The following is a 24,445-nucleotide window of genomic DNA, read 5'->3' as shown; positions in this document are numbered from 1 at the left end:
TTTTATACAGCAGGTTCTTATTATCTATTTTATACATATTAGTGTATATATGTCAATCCCAATCTCCCAATCATCCCATCCCCCCCTTTCCCCCCTTGGTGTCCATATGTTAGTTCTCTACATCTGTGTCTCTATTTCTGCCTTGCAAACTGGTTCATCTGTACCATTTTTCTAGATTCCACATATATGCATTAATATACGATATTTGTTTTTCTCTTTCTGACTTACTTCAATCTGTATGACAGTCTCTAGGTCCATCCAATGGTCTTTATAAATGTTTAAATTATGAATTCCAGCAAAACTGACAACTACTCCACTCTTCCAGTCACATTCATTTTCTTCAAGTGGTATTATATTAATCTAAAAATATGTCAAGAATTAGTTTTTGAACTTGTAGGAAGTGAAACTCCACTTCTTTATGTGATTCCTAGCTCCTATTGTTTACAAACTTTGAAATTTCCACCTTGTCCTAAGATAACATGGGAATGCTCATTGATCACAATTCATATGATTCTGTTATTACTTACAGGTCTCACTTAAAAAATAAACACAGAGTTAAGAAAGTGGGGCACATTTTATTCTAAACTTATTGCTACTTAGTAAATCACCTTATCAGCAGTGAGATGATATTACATCAGGCAGTGTGTATGTTACCTGAGGGAGTAAATCAGATTATGAAATAGGGTGCATAATTTGGCTTGGAATGGAAACACATCTTTGAAGATATATGACAGAGCTAAGAAAATATGTATTTCTAAAATATTTATGACTAAGTTCTGATTAACTACCAATAACTTGTCATTTTATAAATTCTTCTTCCTTTGAAACCAATGTTTGGAAATATAATAGAAAACCCATATTTCCTCTTTTAAGCTTAACCAACTCTGTTGTGGAAAACTTGCCATAAATAAATTGCACGAATTTCAAGTGTATAGCCAATGAATTCTGATGAATGTATACTACTATTACAAATAAGATATAGAATATTTCCATGACCCGCTCCCCCAATCTTTTTGTACTCTTCCCCAGTCAATCTACCATCCTCCAACCAGGCAACCACAATCAATAGCTTTGATTTCTATCACTATGCATTAGCTTTTCCTGTTCTAAATACATGTATACAGTTGACCCTTGAACAACAAGGGTTTGAACTCTGCGGGTCCACTTATATACAGATTTTTTTTCAATAAATACTTACTACAGTACTACACGGTTCACAGTTAGTTGAATCTGAGGTTGCAGAACCACAGATGTAGAGGAACTGCAGATACAGAAGGCCAAGTATAAGTTATACACAAACTTTTGACTATGCAAAGGGTCGGTGCCCTTAACCCCTGTTTTGTTTCAAGGGTCAGGTGTACTTGGAAGTTTACAATATGTATTGTTTTATATCCAAAATTCTTCTGTTACAGGAAATGGTTTTGAGAGTTGTATTAGTTTGCTAGGGCTGCCATAACAAAGTACCACAAACAAGGTAGCTTTAACAGAAATTTACTGTCCCACAATTGTGAAAGCTAGAAGTCTGAAACCAAGGTGTCTGTCATGCTTGGTTCCTTTTAAAGGCTGTGAGGGAGAATCTGTTCTATTCCTTTCTTTTAGATTCTAGCAGCCTTCGGAGTTGTTTGGATTGTAGATGATGTTCTTATTGTGCTTCACATTGTCTTCCCTCTGTGCATGTCTGTCTTTGTGTCCAAATTTTCTCTGTTTATAAGGACACAATCATATTGGGTTAGGGTCTACATGAATCACCTCACTTTAACCTGATAATCTGCAAAAAACCTATCAAATAGGCTCACATTCGCGAGTATTTGAGGCTAGGACTTCAAAATGCTTTTTAATTGAGATATAATTGTCATATAACACTGTAAGTATAAGGTGTAAAAATGTGTTGACTTGATACATTTATATATAGCAATATGATTGCCACTGTAGCATTAGCTAATACTCCTATCATGTCATGTACTTCTCATTTCTTTTTTGCAGTGGGAATAATTAAGATCTAGTCTCTTAGCAACTTTGTTGTTTATAGTACAGTATGGTTGTCTGTAATCACTACATTGTGCATTAGATCTCCAGGACTTATTTATCTACTAGTTGCAGGTTTGTACCCTCAAACAACATCTCCCCACTTCCTCCACCCCTCAGCCCCTGGTAACCACCATTCTGCCCTCTATTTTTATGAGACAATTTCCCTAGGTACTTTGCATTTTCAGATAAGGAAAAAATTGAGGAAGAATTAAGGAAGGAAAGGAAAATTGAAATGAATCCTCCAGGCAATGTAGACTTTCAGGTTTGGAAGAATGAACAAGAAGCAAAAGAACAGAAAGGAAAAGTCACTCAGGGGTTTTAGCTATGAGAGAGAGGAGTGGGTGAGGGAGAAGGGGAGGGAAGAGAGAGAAAGGATAGTTCAGTCCCTTTCCTCCCATAGACGTATTTCTGACTTTCAACCACAGAATGCCTGGCATGGCACTGAAGAGATGAGAAAAGCTTGTAGGATAGCTCAGTTACAGCGCAAAGCAAAGAAATCCAGAGGTGAAATTAAAGATCAAGGAGTTCTCCTTGGCCACCAAAAAACAGCTGGAAACAGAGTTATAAAGCTCCAAAACCACTCTAGTGCTAAAATTCATGTCTTACTGAATAGGAAACTCCCAACCATGCTCTCAAAGCATTTGAAACTGTGGTGAACTGAATCACAATAATACAATACTGTAAAATTCCTAGAAGATGACATAAGAGAAAACCTAGATGACTTCAGGTATGGTGATGCTTTTTTACATACAACAGATTTGCAAAAGACAAATCTGATAAAGGACTGTTATCCAAAATATACAAAGAACTCTTAACACTCAATAATTTAAAAAATGATTAAAAATGGGTCAAAGACCTTCACAGACACCTCACCAACAAAAGACATACAGATGGCAAATAATATATGAAAAGATATCCCACATCATATGTCACCAGGGAAATGCAAATTAAAACAATGAAATGGGCTTCCCTGGTGGTGCAGTGGTTGAGAGTCCACCTGCCGATGCAGGGGACACGGGTTCGTGCCCCGGTCCGGGAGGATCCCACATGCCTTGGAGCGGCTGGGCCCATGAGCCATGGCCGCTAAGCCTGCACATCCAGGGCCTGTGCTCTGCGGCGGGAGAGGCCACAACAGTGAGAGGCCCACATACCGCCAAAAAAAAAACAAAAAACAAAAAAACAATGAAATGCTACTACACATCTATTAGAATGACCAATATCTGTAACACTGACACCAAGTGCTGAAGAAGAAGTGATACAACAGGAACTCTCACACATCCCTGGTGCAGCCACTCTGATGGTTTTTAGAAAACTAAACATGTTTTACCATACATTCCAGCAATTTCATTCCTTGGTATTTACCCAAAGGAGTAAAAAATACATGTCCACACAAAAACCTGTCCATGGATGTGTATTGCAGCTTTTTTTATAATTGCCAAAACTTGGGAACAACGAAGATGTCCTTCAGTAGGTGAGTAGATGAACTGTGGTATATCCAGACAATGGAATATTATTCTGTGCTAAAAAGAAATGAGCTGCAAAGCCTTGAAAAGACATGGAGGAACCTTAAAAAAATATGAAATGGAAGAAGTCAATCTGAAAAAGCTGCATACTGTATGATTCCAGCTCTATGACATTCTTGAAAAAACAGAACTATGGAGACAGTAAAAAGATCAGTGATTGCCAGGGAAGGGCCAGGGAGAGATGAATAGGCAGAGCACAGAGGATTTTTAGGTCAGTGAAAATATTCTGTATGATTCAAAAATGGTGAATATATGTCATTATATATTTATCCAAACCCAGAGAATGTATAATACCAAGAGTGAACCCTACTGTAAGCTATGAACTTTAGGTGATTATGATGTGCCAAAGTAGATTCATCCGCTGTAACAAATGTACCACTTTGGTAAGGGATGTAGATAATAGAGGAGGCTCTGCATGTGTAGGAGTAGTTGGTATATGGGAAATATCTGTACCTTCCTCTCAATTTTGTTGTAAACCTAATACTGCTCTAAAACAATAAGGTATTTTTTTAAAAGTTTGTTAAAAGTTAGGCTGGTTTCTCCTCACCCCAATTTATGCCAGGTGGGTTCTTCTATTTACTTTTCTGTTGATGGGGGAAGAAGGGGGACACCTCTGTATATCCTCCCTTTCATCAAGGACTGTCATTATGTGGAATATAGTTCCATTAAGTTTATTTGTATTTTCAGCATTATGATGTTATTTTTAAAAATATATAATTTGTAGCTTATTCAGCACATAATTGTTAGGGTGTGAATGTTTTTTGTAACTGTTTATATCCACACCAGAGTACTATTTATAAACATATTAAAACACAATGAAATATTTTATACCTACCCACAGATATACCATTTCTGTTGCTTTTTATGCATCTATAAAGATTCAAGTTCTTCTGGTAATGAAAATTTCAGTTTTTTTCTCTCAAAACATTTTTATTTTACTTTCATAATTTATGAATATATAAACCCCCACCCAGTTTGGCAGGCCCTTCTTTTTCTGGAAGCTCTTTAAAGAGATTTCTCATTGTCTTCCATCTTGCTTTATTCCCAAAGAGAAGTCAGTGAGGAGTCAGACGTTATTTTTATTTTGTTCACCATATCTTCTTGTAATGTGTCCTATTTTGGGGACTGCTCTTAAGATTATTTTTTCTCTTTCTTTGGTTATCTTCAATTTGATTGTGATGTGTCTTTGTGGGTTTTTCTTGTTTTCAGCTTGGATTTTTTGGGTTGTTTTTTATCACAAATTTGAAAAAAAGAAGTTGCCTTTATTTCTTCAGATATATTTCTACATTACAGCTTTCTTCTAATACTCCAATTATATGTGTGTTTGACTTTTTAATATTTTTCCACAAGTCACTGAATTTTTGTTCACTTTTTTCCCCATCAGTGTTTCAGTATAGTTAGTATCTATTGTCCTGTCTCTATGTACAGAGATTACTGGCATTCTTTCTTTTGATAACTCTCTCATTTCTGGTACTTTGCCCCATAAAGTCAAGCCACCTGAGACTCTGCACTCCAATCTCAGTTCTCTTCAATTGAATAAGACTCTTCATGCTTTGCCTTGTTTTCCCTCCTTGTGATGTGGTTTGGAAAGTGTCTCTAGGGCTCAGTGATAGGGTTCATTTTTTTTAATTCACTTTTTCAAGGATCACAGTTCTCTGCTTCCTTTTCTCCAATGTCTGAAACAGACATTTTACATATTTTTGTACAGTTTCTTTTTTTTTGTTTGTTTTTTAAAATTTTGCTTATTACTGAAAGGCTAAGTACTAGTTATTCTGTCATGAACAGAAGAGTAAGACTATTTCATTTGCTGAGAATGACAGTTCTTACTCGTTACAACCACATTTAATATGACATAAAATAGGCATAAAATAAATCAAACCTATAAGAATAGGTTTTATTTAGAAAACCAGGGGCATCATTTCTAGAATAATTATGTATTTCATATTTTCATCAATTAAACATTTAAGTGATTTTCTGCAGCTGTTTTCCCTTTTGGTGTTTAAAATTACATGTACTTTTTGAGAATTTTAATCACGTATGCATTAGTATTGTTATTTTTGATGATTATTTTCAAGAGCAAATACTTAAGATCAAGATAGAAATGAAACTGTCAAGTTTTTTAAAAATAAATTTGAATAAATACAAGTGCACTAAGTTCTTTCAGAAAAGGAAAATGGAATATGACATCTTGGACTCACTGTCAGGTATTTTGATGACTGCTTTCCATAAATTATCTTCAAAAATCCACATTATATCACATAAAACATTCCAATAGTTAAGGAGCTCAGAGCATTTGTGGTAAATTTTCAGCCTTTTATATATTTAAGAACAAGATCCTGTATTTGCAACTAGGATGTGCAGGTTGTATTATTTTCAAGATAGTTTGTAAAGATGAATAAAATTTAATTAACAGTTAATTACTTTCAAGTATCTTGCCACAAGGTTAACAAATACAAATACTGTCTCTTTCTGTTTATGCTCAGACTAGTAAATTGAAATACTTGCAAATCTCCAAATATGTCTAAGCTTTTGAATTTATAAGATGTCTTTTGGGGGTTTAGTGGAAATTTTCCTGAGCTCCCACCCTCCAGTCTGGGCTGAATGTCTCTTTTTTGTGAACCCAGGGAGTGCCCTGGACATATTTCAAATATAGCACTTAATTGACAGAATTTTAATAATCTGTTGACTTCTTTGTTTTCACCAGTTGATTTTAAATCTCATGAGGTCATGAATGGTATATATATTTTTTTATCCTAGGGTCTACTACACAGACAATACAGAGTTAATATTTTATATTTGGTTAAATAAGCAAGTGAATAAATTGTTTCTGTATTCTAATTTGCATTAAAAAGATTATTTTAGTAGGAATATGAACTTTACTCAAATGATTGGATGCTAACACTATATTTTGTGTCTTTTCTTACAGGCTCTTAAAACTGATCTACAATGGAAAAATTTCTTTTTTATCTGTTTTTCATTGGCATAGCAGTGAAAGCTCAGATCTGTCCAAAGCGTTGTGTCTGTCAGATTTTGTCTCCTAATCTTGCAACCCTTTGTGCCAAGAAAGGGCTTTTGTTTGTGCCACCAAACATTGACAGAAGAACTGTGGAACTGCGTTTGGCAGACAATTTTGTTACAAATATTAAAAGGAAAGATTTTGCCAATATGACCAGCTTGGTGGACCTGACTCTATCCAGGAATACAATAAGTTTTATTACACCTCATGCTTTTGCTGACTTACGGAATCTGAGGGCATTGCATTTGAATAGCAACAGATTGACTAAAATTACAAATGATATGTTCAGTGGGCTTTCCAATCTCCATCATTTGATACTGAACAACAATCAGCTGACTTTAATTTCTTCTACAGCATTTGATGATGTCTTTGCCCTCGAGGAGCTGGATCTGTCCTATAATAATTTAGAAACAATACCATGGGATGCTGTTGAGAAGATGGTTAGCTTGCACACCCTCAGTTTGGATCACAATATGATTGATAACATTCCTAAGGGGACTTTCTCCCACTTGCACAAGATGACTCGGCTAGATGTAACATCAAATAAATTGCAGAAGCTACCACCTGACCCTCTCTTTCAGCGAGCTCAGGTCCTAGCAACCTCAGGAATCATAAGCCCATCTACTTTTGCATTAAGTTTTGGTGGGAACCCTTTGCATTGCAACTGTGAATTGCTGTGGTTGAGGCGTCTGTCCAGAGAAGATGACCTGGAGACCTGTGCTTCCCCAGCGCTTTTAACTGGCCGCTATTTTTGGTCAATTCCTGAGGAAGAGTTTTTGTGTGAGCCTCCTCTCATTACTCGTCATACACATGAGATGAGAGTCCTGGAGGGTCAGAGGGCAACCCTGAGGTGCAAAGCCAGGGGAGACCCCGAACCTGCAATTCACTGGATTTCTCCTGAAGGGAAGCTTATTTCAAATGCAACAAGATCTCTGGTGTATGATAATGGAACACTTGACATTCTTATAACAACTATTAAGGATACAGGTGCTTTTACCTGCATTGCTTCCAATCCTGCTGGGGAAGCAACACAAATGGTGGATCTTCATATAATTAAGCTCCCTCACTTACTAAACAGTACGAACCATATCCATGAGCCTGATCCTGGTTCTTCAGATATCTCAACTTCTACTAAGTCAGGTTCTAATGCAAGCACTAGTAATGGTGATACTAAAATCAGTCAAGGTAAAATTGTGGTGGCAGAAGCAACATCATCTACGGCACTGCTTAAATTTAATTTTCAAAGAAATATCCCGGGAATACGTATGTTTCAAATCCAGTACAATGGTACTTATGATGACACCCTTGTTTACAGGTAAGAAAAATTAAGCAAATTTTTGTACTTGCTGTGCATCTTAGTGTAGGACTTGATAATCTAGTACTGATTTTTTTTAATCAGCAGTGCTACTCTGTGTTGTAATTAAAGTACTCCACTTTTTAAAGTATATAATGTAAGGCTTGTGAAAGGTGAATACATGTGGAGAAATATTTTGAATGCAGTTATTTTCAGAGAGTTCAAATTTATATTTAATATTATGCTTACTTACTTTTTTCCCCTCATCTAAGAGATGTGACTATCAGAGAACAAGTTTGATTTATCTTAAAAATTCAAAAACATACCAGAACTTACACATCCACATGAGTGTTCTTTCCTTCAAGGAAGTCACATTGGGAGGCTATACTATTATCCCAATAATGCTGCCATTGCTCAAAGCATTTTTGGAATTATCTTTAGAACCTTCGTCATACTATTTTGAATATCCTCAGTGGTGGCAAATCTTCGTCTTTTGAGGGTGAATTTGAATTTTGGAAACAAGCAAAAGCCATTTGGAGCCAAGTCTTGTGAATAAGGTGGGTGATCAAGATGGGTATTGCCATTTTTGGTCAAAAATAGGATGTAACTATAAAATAATGAGACTGATTTTTTGAGTGATTGAGTTATGTGTGTGTGTGTTGTCTCATATACACTGGTTCTTAAGACAGTTCCAAAGAGAAAGTTTATAAGTATTTTGAGCAGTGAAAGTATCAATGGAGTTAAATATGTAATCTCTGGGTAAGGATGTTGGTGGAGAATTTGCATCTGACTAAAGAATTTCTGGTATGTTTTTCTAAAGTTCAGCCTCATTGATTTATAGTCACATCTTGTCCAATTTTCAGTTGGAAATATACATTTTTACCTCTCCATATAATTTCACTCATGATAGACTCTTGTTACTCCTAGGAAATGATGTAAAATCATGGCTTTGAAATATACATGTGTATACATGTATATATATATATATATATATATATTATATATATATACATATATATATTTTGCCTTTCAGATTTTCTGAAATAAGATCAAATCAGTTTTTATATACCCAGATGAATTCTTGAAGATAATTTGATTTTTGCTCATGTATGGAAATGAGAGAAAATTTTTTTTAAAATAAGCATGGGCTGGTAGGAAAAAACAAAACTGACCTAGCTAACCATGTGACCGATGCTGGGCAAGGTTCTACTTGGCTGAGTTTTAATTTTCTCATCTTTAAAAGGAATAGATTAGAGTAAATGGTTTCTAATATTCCTCTCATCACTAAATGTATGGGGATGTAGACTGTGATGCGTGTATATTAGCATATAGTAGTTTGCTGTTGTCATACTCAGCTTTTCACTTAGGCTATGGATTATTTAACCCGTTGTCAAAGATGAGCATCCACCCCTACCCCTTACTTTCCTGTAGCTACTAGACATTCTATATACTTTAAACATTAGCTCTGTGAAATAGGTCAGTTTCTATTTTCCAAATTCCAAGATTTTAATCCTTCCATGACAAGTAAATTCTCTATGACCCTCAGGAAATTGCTTGAATTCCTGACCTTAATGTTTGTCACGTGTAAAATGGTGATAATGCCTACCTCATAAGTCATTGTAAAAATGAAATCATAATGCATATAAAGTGCTCAGTAATGCCTGGCATTTCTTATGCACTCACTAAATGGTAGTGATCTCAACCACAATACATACTCTAGCCTAAAAGTTTCTTGGTGCATTTAGAACACATTATTTAGGTTGTATAATAGATTAGCATTGCCAAGTCTTGAAATTTCTAAAACTCTTTAAGAGAAAAAAAGAGAGTTTCAAACCTTTTTTTCCAAATTAAATCTTATATATGGTTGCTACTGAGTAGAAAAAGGTAGTGGAGAATAGGAGCCACAGAAGACTTTAGTGATACAATGGATTCAGAGATGTCTTAAACTCTTATCAAACTTTACGAACTACGTTGTGAAAGTAATTTCATCAGCCCACAATGGGGAGGATAAAGGATTTATGCTCTGGTCAACAGCTTTGCCCTGTTCATGATTCTAGGATAATATTACACATCAACCTCATTTATACATAAAAACATACTGGGAACCAAGTGTTGAAGACATAAGAGAGAGTTGAGATCTGCAAATAAAGTACTTTAATCTTAGTAATTATCTTAGTTATTAAAGATAGATTTAATGGGTACCATTCCATAGTAGCTTATAACTGATTTGAAAAAGAAATACTCTGAATTGCATTTCCATTCTGGTTTCTAATGTGATTGTCAGTGTTTCCCCTTCCTTCAAATTGGCTTTTAATCACAGAGGTGTTGTAAGTGCTAAATGGATTTGTTTAGTAGTCAGATAATGTCACAGTCACACCTTTCAAAAGTAATTTGTCATAAATGATTTTTTAGCAGTGGCTTTTATTAGGAATTCTGCTTTGCCAAGCAATGTAATTAGTAAGCTTGTCAAGACATAGTACAGGCACCATTAATATAATGCAGAATCCAACAATGACTTTTAGCCATTTTAACTGGGTAAATATAAGATTAGATCATTTTCTCATATTTCATATGTTATAAATGTGCTTATCTTAATGAGTACTGAAATGAAACAGAACTAAAGTCATAATGACTGTGTGTGTATCTGTTTTGTTTTGTTTTTAATATTAACACAAATTCCATTGTCCCTCAGAATGATACCTCCTACGAGCAAAACTTTTCTTGTCAATAACCTGGCTGCTGGAACTATGTATGACTTGTGTGTCTTGGCAATATATGATGATGGCATTACTTCCCTCACTGCCACAAGAGTCGTGGGTTGCATCCAGTTTACTACAGAAGACGATTATGTGCGGTGCCATTTCATGCAGTCCCAGTTTTTGGGAGGCACCATGATTATTATTATTGGTGGGATCATTGTAGCCTCTGTGCTGGTTTTCATCATCATTCTAATGATCCGGTATAAGGTTTGTAACAATAATGGGCAACACAAGGTCACCAAGGTCAGCAACGTCTGCTCTCAAACTAATGGGGTTCAAATACAAGGCTGCAGTGTGACGCTGCCCCAGTCCATGTCCAAACAAGCTGTGGGACACGAAGAGAATGCCCAGTGTTTTAAAGTTGCCAATGACAATGTGATACAATGTTCAGAAACTTGTTCAAGTCAGGACTCCTCTACCACTACCTCTGCTTTGCCTCCTACCTGGACTTCAAGTACTTCTATGTCCCAAAAGCAGAAAAGAAAGACTGGCACGAAGTCAAGTACCGAACCACAGAGTGAAGCTGTCACAAATGTTGAGTCCCAAAACACTAACAGGAACAACTCAACTGCCTTGCAGTTAGCTAGTCGACCTCCTGATTCTGGCACAGAGGGACCCACATCTAAAAGAGCACATTCAAAGCCAAGTAAGTTTCTCACTTTGCCTGCTGAGAGATCCAGAGCAAGGCACAGGTACTCCCTGAATGGAGAATTAAAGGAATGCTATTATTATATTAACTCACCGAACACATGCGGACTGTTTTCTAAAAGAAGCATGTCTATGAATGTGATGTTAATTCAGTCCAACAGTTCTGATGGGCATAGTGGAAAAGCAACTCTTTCAAATTCTGAGTGGATATTGGAAAGCACTGTGTAACCTATTATTTCTTTTTAATGAAAAAATTATTTTGAGAACTCACATAGGAAATTGGAATTTGAAATCCCAGTCTTATCTCTCTGATTCATGGCTAACAGAGCCATGGCATACAAACCCTCTAGGGTATAGTTACTTCATATACACATGGATATATATGAAGTAACTTCATATATATCCATGTATATATATGAAGGTCATATATATAAAATTGTTTAGGGAAAAAGCATGACAGCAGTGCCTTCCCCATTCTAGGACCAGCTACCAGGTTCTGCAATAGCAGAACCACAAAATAAAAGTTGTCATATGAAAAAAAAAAGTCTTGCATAAATAATGATATTTCCTCCAGTCTTACAAAGTACCACCTATGGATGATTGGTATTTTTCAATGAGTAGATTGTATATTTTCTTTCAATGACAGTGGTGTTTGTTTATAGGCAAATATTTTAGAGAACAGCTCTGTGTTGTCATGTTGTTTAAAATAAAATAGTCAAGTATACCCAGGCAGTGTTAAAATAAGTACCCTTCTAATCAACATTCTTGGTTCAGGTGCCTTAATGGGTCTAAGATATTTCTCATCTATGACACAGCTTTTTCAGTGGGATGCAGAAGAAAATGCAATTGATTTTTCATTTGGCAAAAAATGCTGATTCAGTTTTAAGTCACAGGCCAGTTTTAAGTTATATGCATCTGCCTGGGCTTATGAAGGTGTTTTCATTCATTCAGTACACATTTGGTGACCAAATGAGCTTTATATTTTTCTTAATGCAAGTTAAATAGGGAAACAAAAATACAAAACTGCCTTTATCAAAGGAATATTTATTTTTATCACCAAGTTAAATAAAAATCTTCTAATAGAGCTCTTATTACATTTATAAGCAATATAAAGTCATTGCTCATTAACCAGATAGTAGTTTCGTTTTTGCCTTCTGCTCTGTAATTCTGAATTTGAATGTTTCTCTCTGAGTAAATGTATTTATTATTTGAACCAAAACTTGTGATGAAATTTAATTAGAAATTATACAGCTTAGTGGGAATATGTCATTTAAAAAAGGATTTTTAATTTAGTCAGACAGTAATATTGCTCCTTGATAATATGACATTCTTGGACAGTCACTGAAATCAAGGTCTATAGAGAAATGTTCTATCTACTCGCTGAAATTTTTTACAATATTATATGGTAACTTAATGGTGTTTAATTAAAGATCAGTAAACAGGACTTTGGGTTTTTTTTGTTATTGTTTTGTTTTTTGGGGGGTTTTTTGAGAATAAGGTCCATGTGGGAACGTTGCACAAAAATTTTAGCCATAATATAATAAGATACGGACTTTATGTAAATTACTCCCTGGGAGTAAGTTAAACACTCAGTAAAAGTTTAGTAACTCTTTCAGATTACTTGAAATACCATTTAAAACACAGGTGAAGAATGTCCGTTATTGGTTTAATTTCCTCTTGTTGGGAGCATTTATAAAATTTTCAGTTAATTTCAACTTGACCAAGGCACATATTATACATGATTTATCGTAATGACATTCAAAAGTGGATTAGATTAAAGCAGTTAGAGATTACTTCCTGAGCAACTCATGAAAAAATTTGTCTAATGGGCTTTCATTACCTTAGGTGTTTCCTAAATGTCTTCCCTGCCCTGCTTCTTTTTCTGAAGTTTGTCTTTCACATTTCCAAAATATAATCAGCCTTCCTGGGTCAGGTATATAGTTCTTGTGAAGAATAAATGAGATCACATGTGTGGTATTATTTTGTAAAATCAAAGCATTGCTCAAAGTGAAGTGTATTTTCAACACTATTTCTGTAATAATGCTCTAATCCCAACTAAACATTTTTAATTAACACCAGTTACTTAATTCTTCATGAAGTGCTGATTGACAAAGGCATATTATTTTTCACCTTCCTAGTTTTTACCTGCATAGTATTAAAATATCCTGAATATATAAAAGATTTCAAGACTTAAAGAAATGAATCCCCAAACAAGGAATCTCTGGCACAATGAACATTGTGGTCAAGGGGGTACTGAAATCACACAGAACAGGCAGCAGCTTAGTGTGTCTACTCCAAGCTACTGATTAACTTATGTTCTATTTTCCAGTTGCCTGGATTTTTAAAAATCAATTTCCTGCTTATGCTTCTAATGAAACTTTAATTAAATATATTTTATTTCTCATAAACATTTAGAACTCATAATATCTAATCATGTGAAATTTTATTCTGTTTGACTAAAGCCATTCAAACCATTTAAATTGTTATTGCTTTTACAAGACTCTTTCTAGGGTGAATTAACCAAATGCTTGAACACTTGTTCTACAGGTGTTAAGAAGGCCTGTGTTCCTATCTTTCAAAAAGTTTATATTTGAACAAAATATGTGAACAAAACTTGGCCTATCAAGAGGGTCAGATGTTATTTGGTGTTGTTGATAAGTATATGAAAAATGTTTTGCTCAGTGCAGTTTCAGTGTGAAGTGGCTGAAAGATAAATCTATGGGAAGGTTGGGGGTGATGAAAGGTGCCTGGTATAATATCCAAAATGCAGTAGTTACTCAGATGAATGAATGAGGAAATGGATAGATGAATAAATAAGTGAATGGAGCCAGGGAAGAAAGCTCAATATTAAGAATTTTGATTAATTAGCACAATGGAGATTTGTGATCCAGATATTATATTACTATAAGCAAGAAATTCTGTCCCTCTTGTTTTTCTTTCTGTCATTTCTTACATTCCTTATTTAACCAACTACATATATGTGATCCAAAGCATATGGTTTTGCTGTTTGTTATTGCTGACTGTGTATAGGTTGTATATATTGTTTTTGCTTCCTTGTTCTTAATTATTCTTCTTTAATTTTTAGTCATTTTACACTATGGTTTCAGTTTGTTCACTAACAAACTGACAAATAATATATTTACAGATATTTACTCCAAACTTTTTAAAAAATTATATGTATTTCTGTGTTACTTTTTGTTTTGGATAATTATCCCCCAATTTGAAAATGTCAAACTATTATTAAAGTAGGTCTTTTTAAAGAAAAGTATATATAATAGATAAGTTCCATAAAGGAATAGTGAAGCATCCGAAGTAGGCTCAAAATCCTAAGAAGAAATGAAGTTTTGTTTGATGAATATTATTTATTTTTAGTTTACAAATAGATTAGCACAGAGGTACATTAAATACAATAATTTAAATTAGATACAATAACACCTTTGCTGAGAACAACACATTTTCTACATTTTTTTTTTCTAACCATTAAATGTATTAGTTAACTTGAGGTCACAGTAAGCTTTTTTATGCTTTTAGACAGTTGATTTTAGCTACTTTGCAGATATAGTTCACTAAAAAAGTTTTAGAATATTAGTTTTTGAGCTATTGTAAGCCACCTATAGACATAGCAAGTTTAATACCTGAATGATACATACTTTCTCCACAAGAATTTAAAGCATTTTTAAAAATTATATGTCTTCCATTGTCCACAGGAATCTTCTTTTTTTCATGAAGTATTTTCTGCTTTGCCTTAAAGCACTCAAAAAGTACTTCCAAACTAAATTTTAACTATTTTATTTGCTTATATTACTGTAAGGAAATTAATATTCATTTCTAAAACTAAAAAATTAATAAAACAATTATCACAAAGTTCACATCAATAGCCTTTTACTTCCTAAATTTCAGTATTCCCCCTCTGTTTATTCATAATAATAAAGTTAAAAACAATCATTAAAATGCCAGTAGTTTAAAAAATTTCAAAAACATAAAGCATCTTCTTGTACAAGAATTGTGAAGGTAAATGGGGTGTTTCTTCCAAAGAAGACTGCAGATACAAGCCCATTTTCTTCTCGGTGTGGCAGAATTCCAACTCCATTTTATAATGATAAGCAAGCAGTGTTCATTTATTTTAGACAGAATGAAGACTATGTACCCTCTTCCCCTTGCTCAGCCTTCACTTGAGTCTCAGGAAGAGTCCAGTCTTTCCACTTCAACAGTGTATGTGGATGCTTCTGTGTGTGAGTGTGTGTAATGTGTTTTGGGAAAAGGACTTTGGCCCAGAGATGGATTGGATGGGAATAGGATTTTTCTTATCTTCCTCCATTGGTAATAAAACACTAATAATAATAATAATAATAGACAATTTACCTCATAGTGTTTGTGAGTTAAGTGTTAGTTGAGGTAAATTTATGGATAAAAAATATCTCACTTTTAAAATTTCATAGAGGAAAGAGAAAATAACCAAAATTAATGACTGGAATTGTAAATATAATTGTTTCAGAGCTCTGTCTTTCAGATTACTCAGTCCTTTCCCTCCCATGCTAGATAAATACATGCTGGGATTACAAATACAATTAGTTTTGTCAGGTTTGGGGTAGGTTGTTTGTTCATTTTTTGCAACAGAAACCATCCTTCTTTTAGCAGTACAGAATAAAGAATGGTAAACGTATTACTGGGATCGAGTCATCCTAATCGTGGTGTTATCTGAAGGGGGACATAGAAAGTAACAGTTTGTAACTGGGAGTATATTAAAGTATGAAATTACCTCTTTAAGGTAATATTAATGCATCTGCAATTTCATCAAATATCATAAATATTCAATATAACAATAATCAGTGTACCACTGTCTTCTGAGTTTTTCAGCTATTTCAAAGTCAAAATTTAGGATCTAAAATTACCATCAACGTGAAGGGACTTATGGAATATACTATGTGGGCTCTACCATAATGTAATTTCCTAATTATTTTTTTTCTGTATAATGCGAACATGTCTTGTTATTGCTTTCATGTAAAACCTAATCTCCAGAGGTCATTGTAAAATTATATGAATATTTATGCTGGAGGTTTTATCAAAAAGTATTTTGTACTGTTCTCATCACACTCACCTGTGAACCCTTAGAATGACATTTTCCTGAGACACCTAATTTTTTCTTATAATTGTGTCCCTTCTTAATGACTAGAGTATTTGCTTTAAAATAGGACATTTGGGAGGAAATAGAATGTGTACTGTACAGGGCTATTTAATGATATTAAACATTTATAGCCAATTGGAGTATACATATGAACATTTGAAGGCAGAATGTTTGCATTTAGAACATTACTGTTTTATATAGGGATAAACTGGTATTCAGCAAAAATGCTATTATTATCTTGGGGGTTATTGAATAATGGTTTATATTGTAAATTATTATTTTATACTTTGTGTGGTGAATATGGTAAAACTACATTTCCTGCTTTGGATTGTTTTTCCTTGATGTATCTTTCCATATTAATCATACGCAACTCTGTGGTCGAAATGTTAACTTTGAGTAAGGAAAATGAATAGAAGCCTGATTCTCTTATTGAACTCTTGCAGGATACGTGCATTCCATATTGATAACTACTCATTTTAGTAACTAGAACAATATTTTTTAAAATTCTGCATTTAGAGTATTACGTATCAGGAAATAGCCATAGAGAACTATAAAGTATTATAAAGTCAATTGCAATTAATCCAAGAACTGGTAAGTTATTATCAAAACAATGTGCAGATAACTCTTTGTTAAGATGAATCTTATCAAGGTTTCAGTGAGAAGTATTTTAAGGTCTGTTTCATAAAAAATGAATTGTTCATGACACTGAAAATTTTATTCCCAGATGCTTTGCCGACTAATGTTGACCAGACTGTCCAGGAGACACAGGTGAGATTCTTGTTACCTGTCACATGCTTTGGCACTTAAGTGGGTATATTCTTTTATAAATGAATTTTTAATTTTTGTTTTGCTAGTTTATGTAACTTGTTGAACTTTTCCATTAAAGCTTACTCAATGCTCAGTGGTAAACAGTGAAGTTCAGTTTGGTTAAGTGAATTTCCAGTTCCTAAATTTAGACATATTTCTGGTTAACCAAATATTTCTGATTCACATTGTAAGAATAAAGGGAATACTAGTGTAACTTTGGAGTCACATTTGTAGTCACGCATGATATCATGTGTATTTTTACAAATATTTCCCAATGTGAAGACAGTAGCTTGATAAGAATATATTCACTCCTATCCTTGAGCTCCACATTCTAATAGAAGCTGAGATAATATATTAGGCCTCACCGAAAGTGGATGAACAGAAGTGTTTCATGTATATGAAATGAATGAAGCTGCTATAAAATGGAGCAAAAGACAACACATGAAATGTTCATGGTATTCCTTTTGTCAGCAACCAATTACTCTTCCTGGTTTTCTTTTCTTTCTTTCTTTTTTTTTTTTTTTTTAAGTTTCAAATGAGTATTTGATTCCTGCATTTTAATTGGATCAGAAAGTGTGTTTCCAGACCAAAATGACACTTTAGCAATCTGTTCAAACATCTGGATGCATCAGCCATTTGCTTAAGATTTGGCACAGAAAAAATATTTTGCTTTTAAAGGTTCTTAGAAAAAGCCATTGATTTATTTGTTGATAGTAAAAATAAGGGTCTTTTTTTTTTTTTTTAACCATTTCTTATTTAAAAGATAACAATAACTTGGACCATCGTTCTGGGTTTTCCCTAAAGAATTCCATTCCCAAATCAAACAAAATGTTTTTCATCATTTCTTTACTGAATTTAGGGTCCCATTCTTATGTTGCAAAAAAACAAACAGATGGCTCACTAGAAACAATCAATAGCACAGAGTCAGGCACGTACTTGGTGTTAATAGAATTGAACTGACCTGCATAAAGGTGCCTTTGTTCTCTACCACCTTCCCTTTCTTTCTCTCCCTCTCTCCCTTTCTTTCTTCTTCCTTTCTTCCCTCCCTCTCTCCCTCTGTCTTTGATTTGAAAACGTTAATTTATCATGTAACTTTGGACACCTGGATGTTCTGAAGAGAATATCCTTAGAAAGGAATTAAGAAGTCAAGCTTCCCCTATCAGAAGCATGGTCCAGAATGGTTCTAAATGTTCTATCAAGATTCGGAAGCAGGAGAATCAATCTGATCATCTTTCAATTACCAATTAAAGCAATTCTCCAAGTATTCATGTTTTGTGGGGCATGTTACATATTATTGTGTTTATTTCCTTATTTTACCACAGTGTTAGAAGTCAAGTTTAGAGAAAAGTAATCTCCTTGGGAGTTTGTGTGCTACTTGAGATAGCAAAAGGTTTGCCAATGTTATAAGTACATAAGATTTCTAATACCAATTTTCTTTGTCCCAAAGTAATTAGTATTAGAGAACTTTGGAAAATATAGCTTAAAATAAAAAAATAAATGTAAATATGTCATAACCCACCACCCAGATACGAATACTAATAATTTGGTGCATAATCTTTCAGTGATTTGTCGTTTCTGTATGTCGTAAATTCATGTGTACATATGTATGCTTATATTAGATTTCATAGTGAATGTGCATATGTAGAATATGTCACCTATTTTTATGCTGAGTCTTTATTGAGTTCCTTTTCTGAAACATTATGTCATAATGTCATAGCAACTTTCCCTCCATGCTTTGGCTATTTTGTTTTCTTTCTACGAGCATTAACTAGAAAAATAAATCCACAGGCAAAGAAGAATGTTAACAAAATTTAGTGGTTATACATCATTAGCCAATTTCTTGCTACATTTTTGTTATCAGATTTAAGTCACCATATGACTTCAGTGCAATTATTCTTGTTATTTGATAAATGATTTCTGCAATAGCAGGCTTATCATTTCTACAACTGTCAACACAACCAAACAGTAATGTCCCTTTGAAGAGACTGTGACCTGTGTGCTAGTCTTCTCATGGCTTTTCACACTGTCAGCAATAGCTTACCTTGTGAATGAAGTGAGGTAGAGAGCTGGCAGAGGTTCCTTGTGCTCTCAGCTTCTTATTTTTTTGGTGGAGAGGTGGTAGTGGGATAAGGAGGATTATACAATTTTAGTTTAAGTTTATATTCCCTGTAGGATGGTAACATACATGTCTTTTCCCACCCAGTGACAAAATACATTTTCCAAACATTTGGACACTGCCCATTGCCTTAAATGGAGATCAAAATGTTCCTTATGTATATAGACAATAAAACAAGCAAAAAAACTTAAAATACATTTTTAATATATTAAAAAAAAATGTTTCCTAGGTGACAGTAGTAGTTCTTTTAGACAAACTATTAATATATAAGTGAATAAAAAGTGTTGATTAGAAATAAACAGCAATATTAAAACAACTATGGGAAAACACAGTTTGGAAATCGTATGAACTAAGAGCTGAGCAGCAAAACAAATGTGTGTATATGATTCAGATATGTTTCCAATGTTTTCTGTACAAACAAGAATGACCAATATAAAATATTTGGTTCTGTAGGGTTTCTTCCACCTATGATATTACCTTCAAGTAAATTTAAAAAAAATAAAATAAAAGTAATATAATAGACATTGTAAATAAAAAAATAATAAGAGTAATAGAATAGACATTGTAGAAAACATTTAACTATTTTTATAATAATTAAAGCATACTTTTTGACATATTTATTTGAACATTACAGGAAATCAGAAAAAAATATATAGAACCCTAGTGTCAGCAATGACCTTTAGAAATCATTTCCTTCTTTTTAGATATCCTAACTATATAAGATAAAAAAATCTCTCATAGGTCTTAATTACATTCAGAGTAAGAGCAATAACAGTTTCCCAGATCCATTCAATGTCAGGGTATTTTTTTCTTCCTCTAATGTTGACGTAGCTTTAATTTCTCCTTTTATTTGTAGTACCATTGATAAGATTGTGCAGTGTTTTGCATGGTACCCTTTCACTGTCAAATGAGGACCATTGACAAAACATCCTGAACCTACCCCAAATTCATTATTTTTAGTTCTTATAAGATTTATCATAGTTATTATAGTCTATCTTGTTTTTTCTTTGTGATGCTCTTGTAATTTTGTGTTCCACATTTAGATCTTTATGGAATCATTATGCTTGTTTATTAATAAGTAAAAAGAGTTATTTTGAATCTTACATATAAAATTTTTATTCAACTTCATATTACGTCATCGTTTCAATAATGGCAGATTCAGGGCAGACAAATTCACACCATTGTTCCCCAAACCGATTGCTATTTTCTAATCTTCAAAATAACAAGTTTTTTATAAACCATAATCCCACAGTTTGTTAATGTTATTATGTAATGTGAAATTGAACCAAAAACTCTTTAAACTATGTCAGCTTGTAGAATCATTAACTTGATATTAAAAGAAAGTTTGTTATTCTGGAAGGATTTATTATTTCCAAAGTCAAACTAATTATACTGTCCACAATATTTTTCTTCTAGGTATATTTAGTCTTTTCTATATTACTATTTCCTGAAATGAAATTTGGTGTAGTACAATCACTTTTTTTAATCAAAGGGAACATATTACTGGATATACAAAAATAAATAAAAATCTTGTTGATAACCAATTTCACCAAAATAAGCTGTGCTGTGAATCCAATAACAAGGAATTTAGCTATTTCCCATCGTAGTTTAAAGTGATTTTTGTAATGTTTTCCTTAAAATGAATATTCCAGGTAAAGTATGCTAGTGATGTCTATATTTCAGTAGTTTCCAAGTAATTATTTTTTAAAAATCAGATACACATCTATTATCTATTAACAATCTTCAAACATCCAGTAATTCTTTGTTCAGTAATTCTCAAAAATTATCATTTATCTCAAAAATAACTTCACTTATTCCAATTAACTATTTTGAAATATTTTCTTAAGTAAAATATCTCTATAGTATTTTTCCTACCTTTACCACACAAAGTTATCCAAGTATGTCCTATATCAACACTTTGATATAGAATATTTGAAGTTAAGAAGCTATTTTTCATCATTCATTTGTTCCATGCATTTTATAACCCTCAACTTGTAAATATGTAGTTGTTCTTGAATGGAAAGGAGAAAAATTACTTCTATTTCATATTATGAAATTGTATATTTCTCAAAAATTATTTTCCATCTTATTGAAGTATAGAATTTATACACATATTTGAAAGTCATGAGTACTGAGAACCCATGTTAGAGAAAAAACATTTTCACAGTTTGTTATTTAAATATTTTAAAATTGTTTTTTATATGATTTTCTTTCAAAATCATGTTAACTATGAAATGCCTGTGCTTGTGAGTTATTGTCAGTTTTCACATTTATTTTATTTGTTCTGTGGGTGAAGAACTAATTAATGTAGATGAATTTATTGTCTTCACTATCAGTAAATGTATAATTAAACTTTATAAAACCTTAATATAATACAAAGCTTCCAAAAGAATATATTAAAAAAGTAGAGATCACGTAGGTTTTAGATATGATGAACAAATTTGATCTAAAATGTTCATATTTAAAAAGCGAATGTGAATATTTGTTAAAGCCTGAATAGTATGCATTAATGAATAAAGTAATTTTTTTTCTCTTAATTTGAGAATATAAATGTGAAAATCAAAGCAAGGAAAAGTGCCATTCCTCAATTTGGCTCTGACTTGCATAACTATTTAGTCTTAAAACATTTAGATTCCTTTCTAAAATGAGATTTTTTAAATATATTCAATAATTTGAAATTACCAGGGAACATTTTAAGTGCTGATGTGCATGTCTAAATAGTATCCAGAAATATATCTAGTATTTTGTAGCAATAAGCTCCTGCCTGGGTGCTTACAGTTCAGTAACTTCTAGATTGCTAGCCCAGTGATCTTATTAGCTGTGTGTTTTCTTTCTTCTTTTTTTTTCTTTTTCTTTTTCTTTCATTTCAGAGGCCGGAGTTAATCTGAAGAGCACCACTTCTCTCTCTCCTGAAAAAACTTGCCACTGATATTTTTACCAGACAAAATTTTAAAATGTTTCAATTCACAAAGGCTAATTGTTGAACTGGTGTCCTAGAAGAAATTGTCCACAGGAGCTGAAGCAGAAGTCTCTGATGACGCGGAACTGGCTCTATCAGACCATGGTTAATCCCCTTTTAAAACCAAAATTTTTTTCTTCTGACCTACAAGTATTTTTTTTTAAAGAAGGAAAGAAAAAAGCCTACGTTGGCATCGAGTTCTGTATCAATCCATGTTACATTGCCATTCATGATTTAAGACTGTAGAATCTTGAATAATCTATATCACTTTAACAAATAAATGTTTTACTATGACAGAATTTGCATATTGCCTGATTTGTGGAAACCTTAGTTGCTTCAAGTGTGAATGGTGAAGTGATGATTGTAGGAGCTAATAATATTATTTTACATCTATGTAGTACAAAAACCTTAGGGGATCACAAATTGCTTTATAATATTGGAACTAGTTCTTCCATGACTGAAGTGCACCCACTTCTATAGGAGAGCAGTACAACTATTTAAACAGCTTTCTGGCAATTTTATGCTTCAGTGTAAGACCAAAAGGGGTGAGGGATCTCTTCTTCCAGCGGAATTTCAGAAAGTATCAAGGTAGGCATATTGTAATTAATCCAAATTGATTCATTGTTTTTTTGGAGAGCAAGGGCAAAGAGGTTTTAATAATTTTAGGCCTTATGTTTCATTATAAGTGCCCATTTCTCCAATTTTCCATTGGAGATAAAAATATATATAATTCCAGAATAAACAAAGAAGAACATACATCTTATTTAGCACCAGCATGAATAGGAGTAAGATATTTTTGATGGCTAATATATGTTAATACAGTCATATTTAAGCAGTAGTACTCAAACCTAGCAGGCCTGAGTTCAAACCCAGAGATGAGTGAATTTAACCAATTCCCACTCTACTCTTCCATATTCTCAAAGGATTAATATTACTGTAAAATTTGAAAATGCATGTAAATGTATCACTGTACTTGGTGTAAGCAATAAGTTCGATTAAAAATATTTTAGTAGCATTTCTATTAGCAATTGAATTCAGATTCTCTCAAACTTGAGAGATTTTATTTCTATTCCTTGACATTTCTGGTAGTTGTCTATCATTAAAAGCAATATGTAGTTTAAATTTTTAAAAATTTAGTTAAAACTAAAAAATCCAGAAAACTGCCTTTGAGAAGTGTAGGTTAATCTGTTAGCCATTCCACACCTCTTAGACTGTTAAAAATATCCAACCGTCCAGAGAGGTTACAGAATGTCAGCCATTAGATGGCACTTGGAATCTGTGCTCAGGAGCCGAACTACACTAGACATAATTAAAACCTGTGGATACACACACACACACACACACACACACACACACACTCACTCTTACTCCCAGACACACACAATGCACAATTGAAACAGAAGTAACACGTTTGAGTTGAAATGTAGTTAGTTTGTGACCTTGGGCAACTGACTTCATTCTGTTTCTTGACTCAAATGCCCAGAGCAATCCTGTTTACATGTGTGTTAAGTGTATATATGCATGAATAAATGTTTATGGTGACAAAAAGGAGACAAATTGGACAATAAGCATTGCCTCTGTGAATCTGTTCCTGTTGTACACAAATTTTCTCCTGAAATATAAAGTGTCAGGAGCAGAAATGGCTTTCCTAGAGTTCAGGGCAGAGTTTAACTTTTAAAGTTCTCTCTTGGGAAAACCTGCAACCTTTTCTTCAAGGACATTCTCCTGTTTATCGTTACCTTCCACTTGCCCCAATCTCCACCCCATCTGGCCCAATTATTATTTTTCTTGATGATGGTAAGAACATAGTCTGACCCCTTCATCTTTTTAGGATATTCATGCTATTGTGTTCTAAGGAACAGGATTTTTAGTGTGTTAGAACTAAAATTGTACTTAATCACTTCAAGTCTTCACTCTGCATCACCTATACCTAAATCTAAAACTTCATTTATGCATAAATTCAAACAACACTCATAGTGTACATATTTTCTGTTTTTTTTCAAATATTGTTGAGGAATACTTAGGCACAGTCTCTGAACCTGTAAGTGTGCAATAATCCGTTGTTTTTATGGATAGATATTTACTTCTTATACTATGAGGTTAAGAGAACACAATTGTATACCCATAACTAAATAGGATTAATGATCATTCACAAGTAAAAGTTTTTCAA

The 24,445-nt window shown here is 33.4% G+C and overlaps 1 protein-coding gene across 1 annotated transcript in view; it reads left to right on the top strand.

The window, feature by feature from the left end:
* Positions 1-22,574, top strand: part of LRFN5 (leucine rich repeat and fibronectin type III domain containing 5) — a 262,205-nt gene extending 239,631 nt beyond the window's left edge. Inside the window, exons 3-6 of the mRNA XM_007467375.1 lie at positions 6,478-7,882; positions 10,554-11,266; positions 17,118-17,161; positions 22,187-22,574. Of these exons, the coding sequence (XP_007467437.1) occupies positions 6,498-7,882; positions 10,554-11,266; positions 17,118-17,161; positions 22,187-22,204 (2,160 nt within the window). The 5' untranslated portion in view covers positions 6,478-6,497 and the 3' untranslated portion in view covers positions 22,205-22,574. The remainder of the gene's footprint in view (positions 1-6,477; positions 7,883-10,553; positions 11,267-17,117; positions 17,162-22,186) is intronic.
* The last annotated feature ends 1,871 nt before the right edge of the window (positions 22,575-24,445 follow it).

Source organism: Lipotes vexillifer, unplaced genomic scaffold (assembly GCF_000442215.2).
Source record: "Lipotes vexillifer unplaced genomic scaffold, Lipotes_vexillifer_v1.1 scaffold190, whole genome shotgun sequence".
In the NCBI taxonomy this organism is placed as follows: domain Eukaryota; kingdom Metazoa; phylum Chordata; class Mammalia; order Artiodactyla; family Lipotidae; genus Lipotes; species Lipotes vexillifer.
The sequence above is the reverse complement of the archived record's forward strand: the minus strand, read 5'-3'. Positions and strand labels throughout refer to the sequence as shown.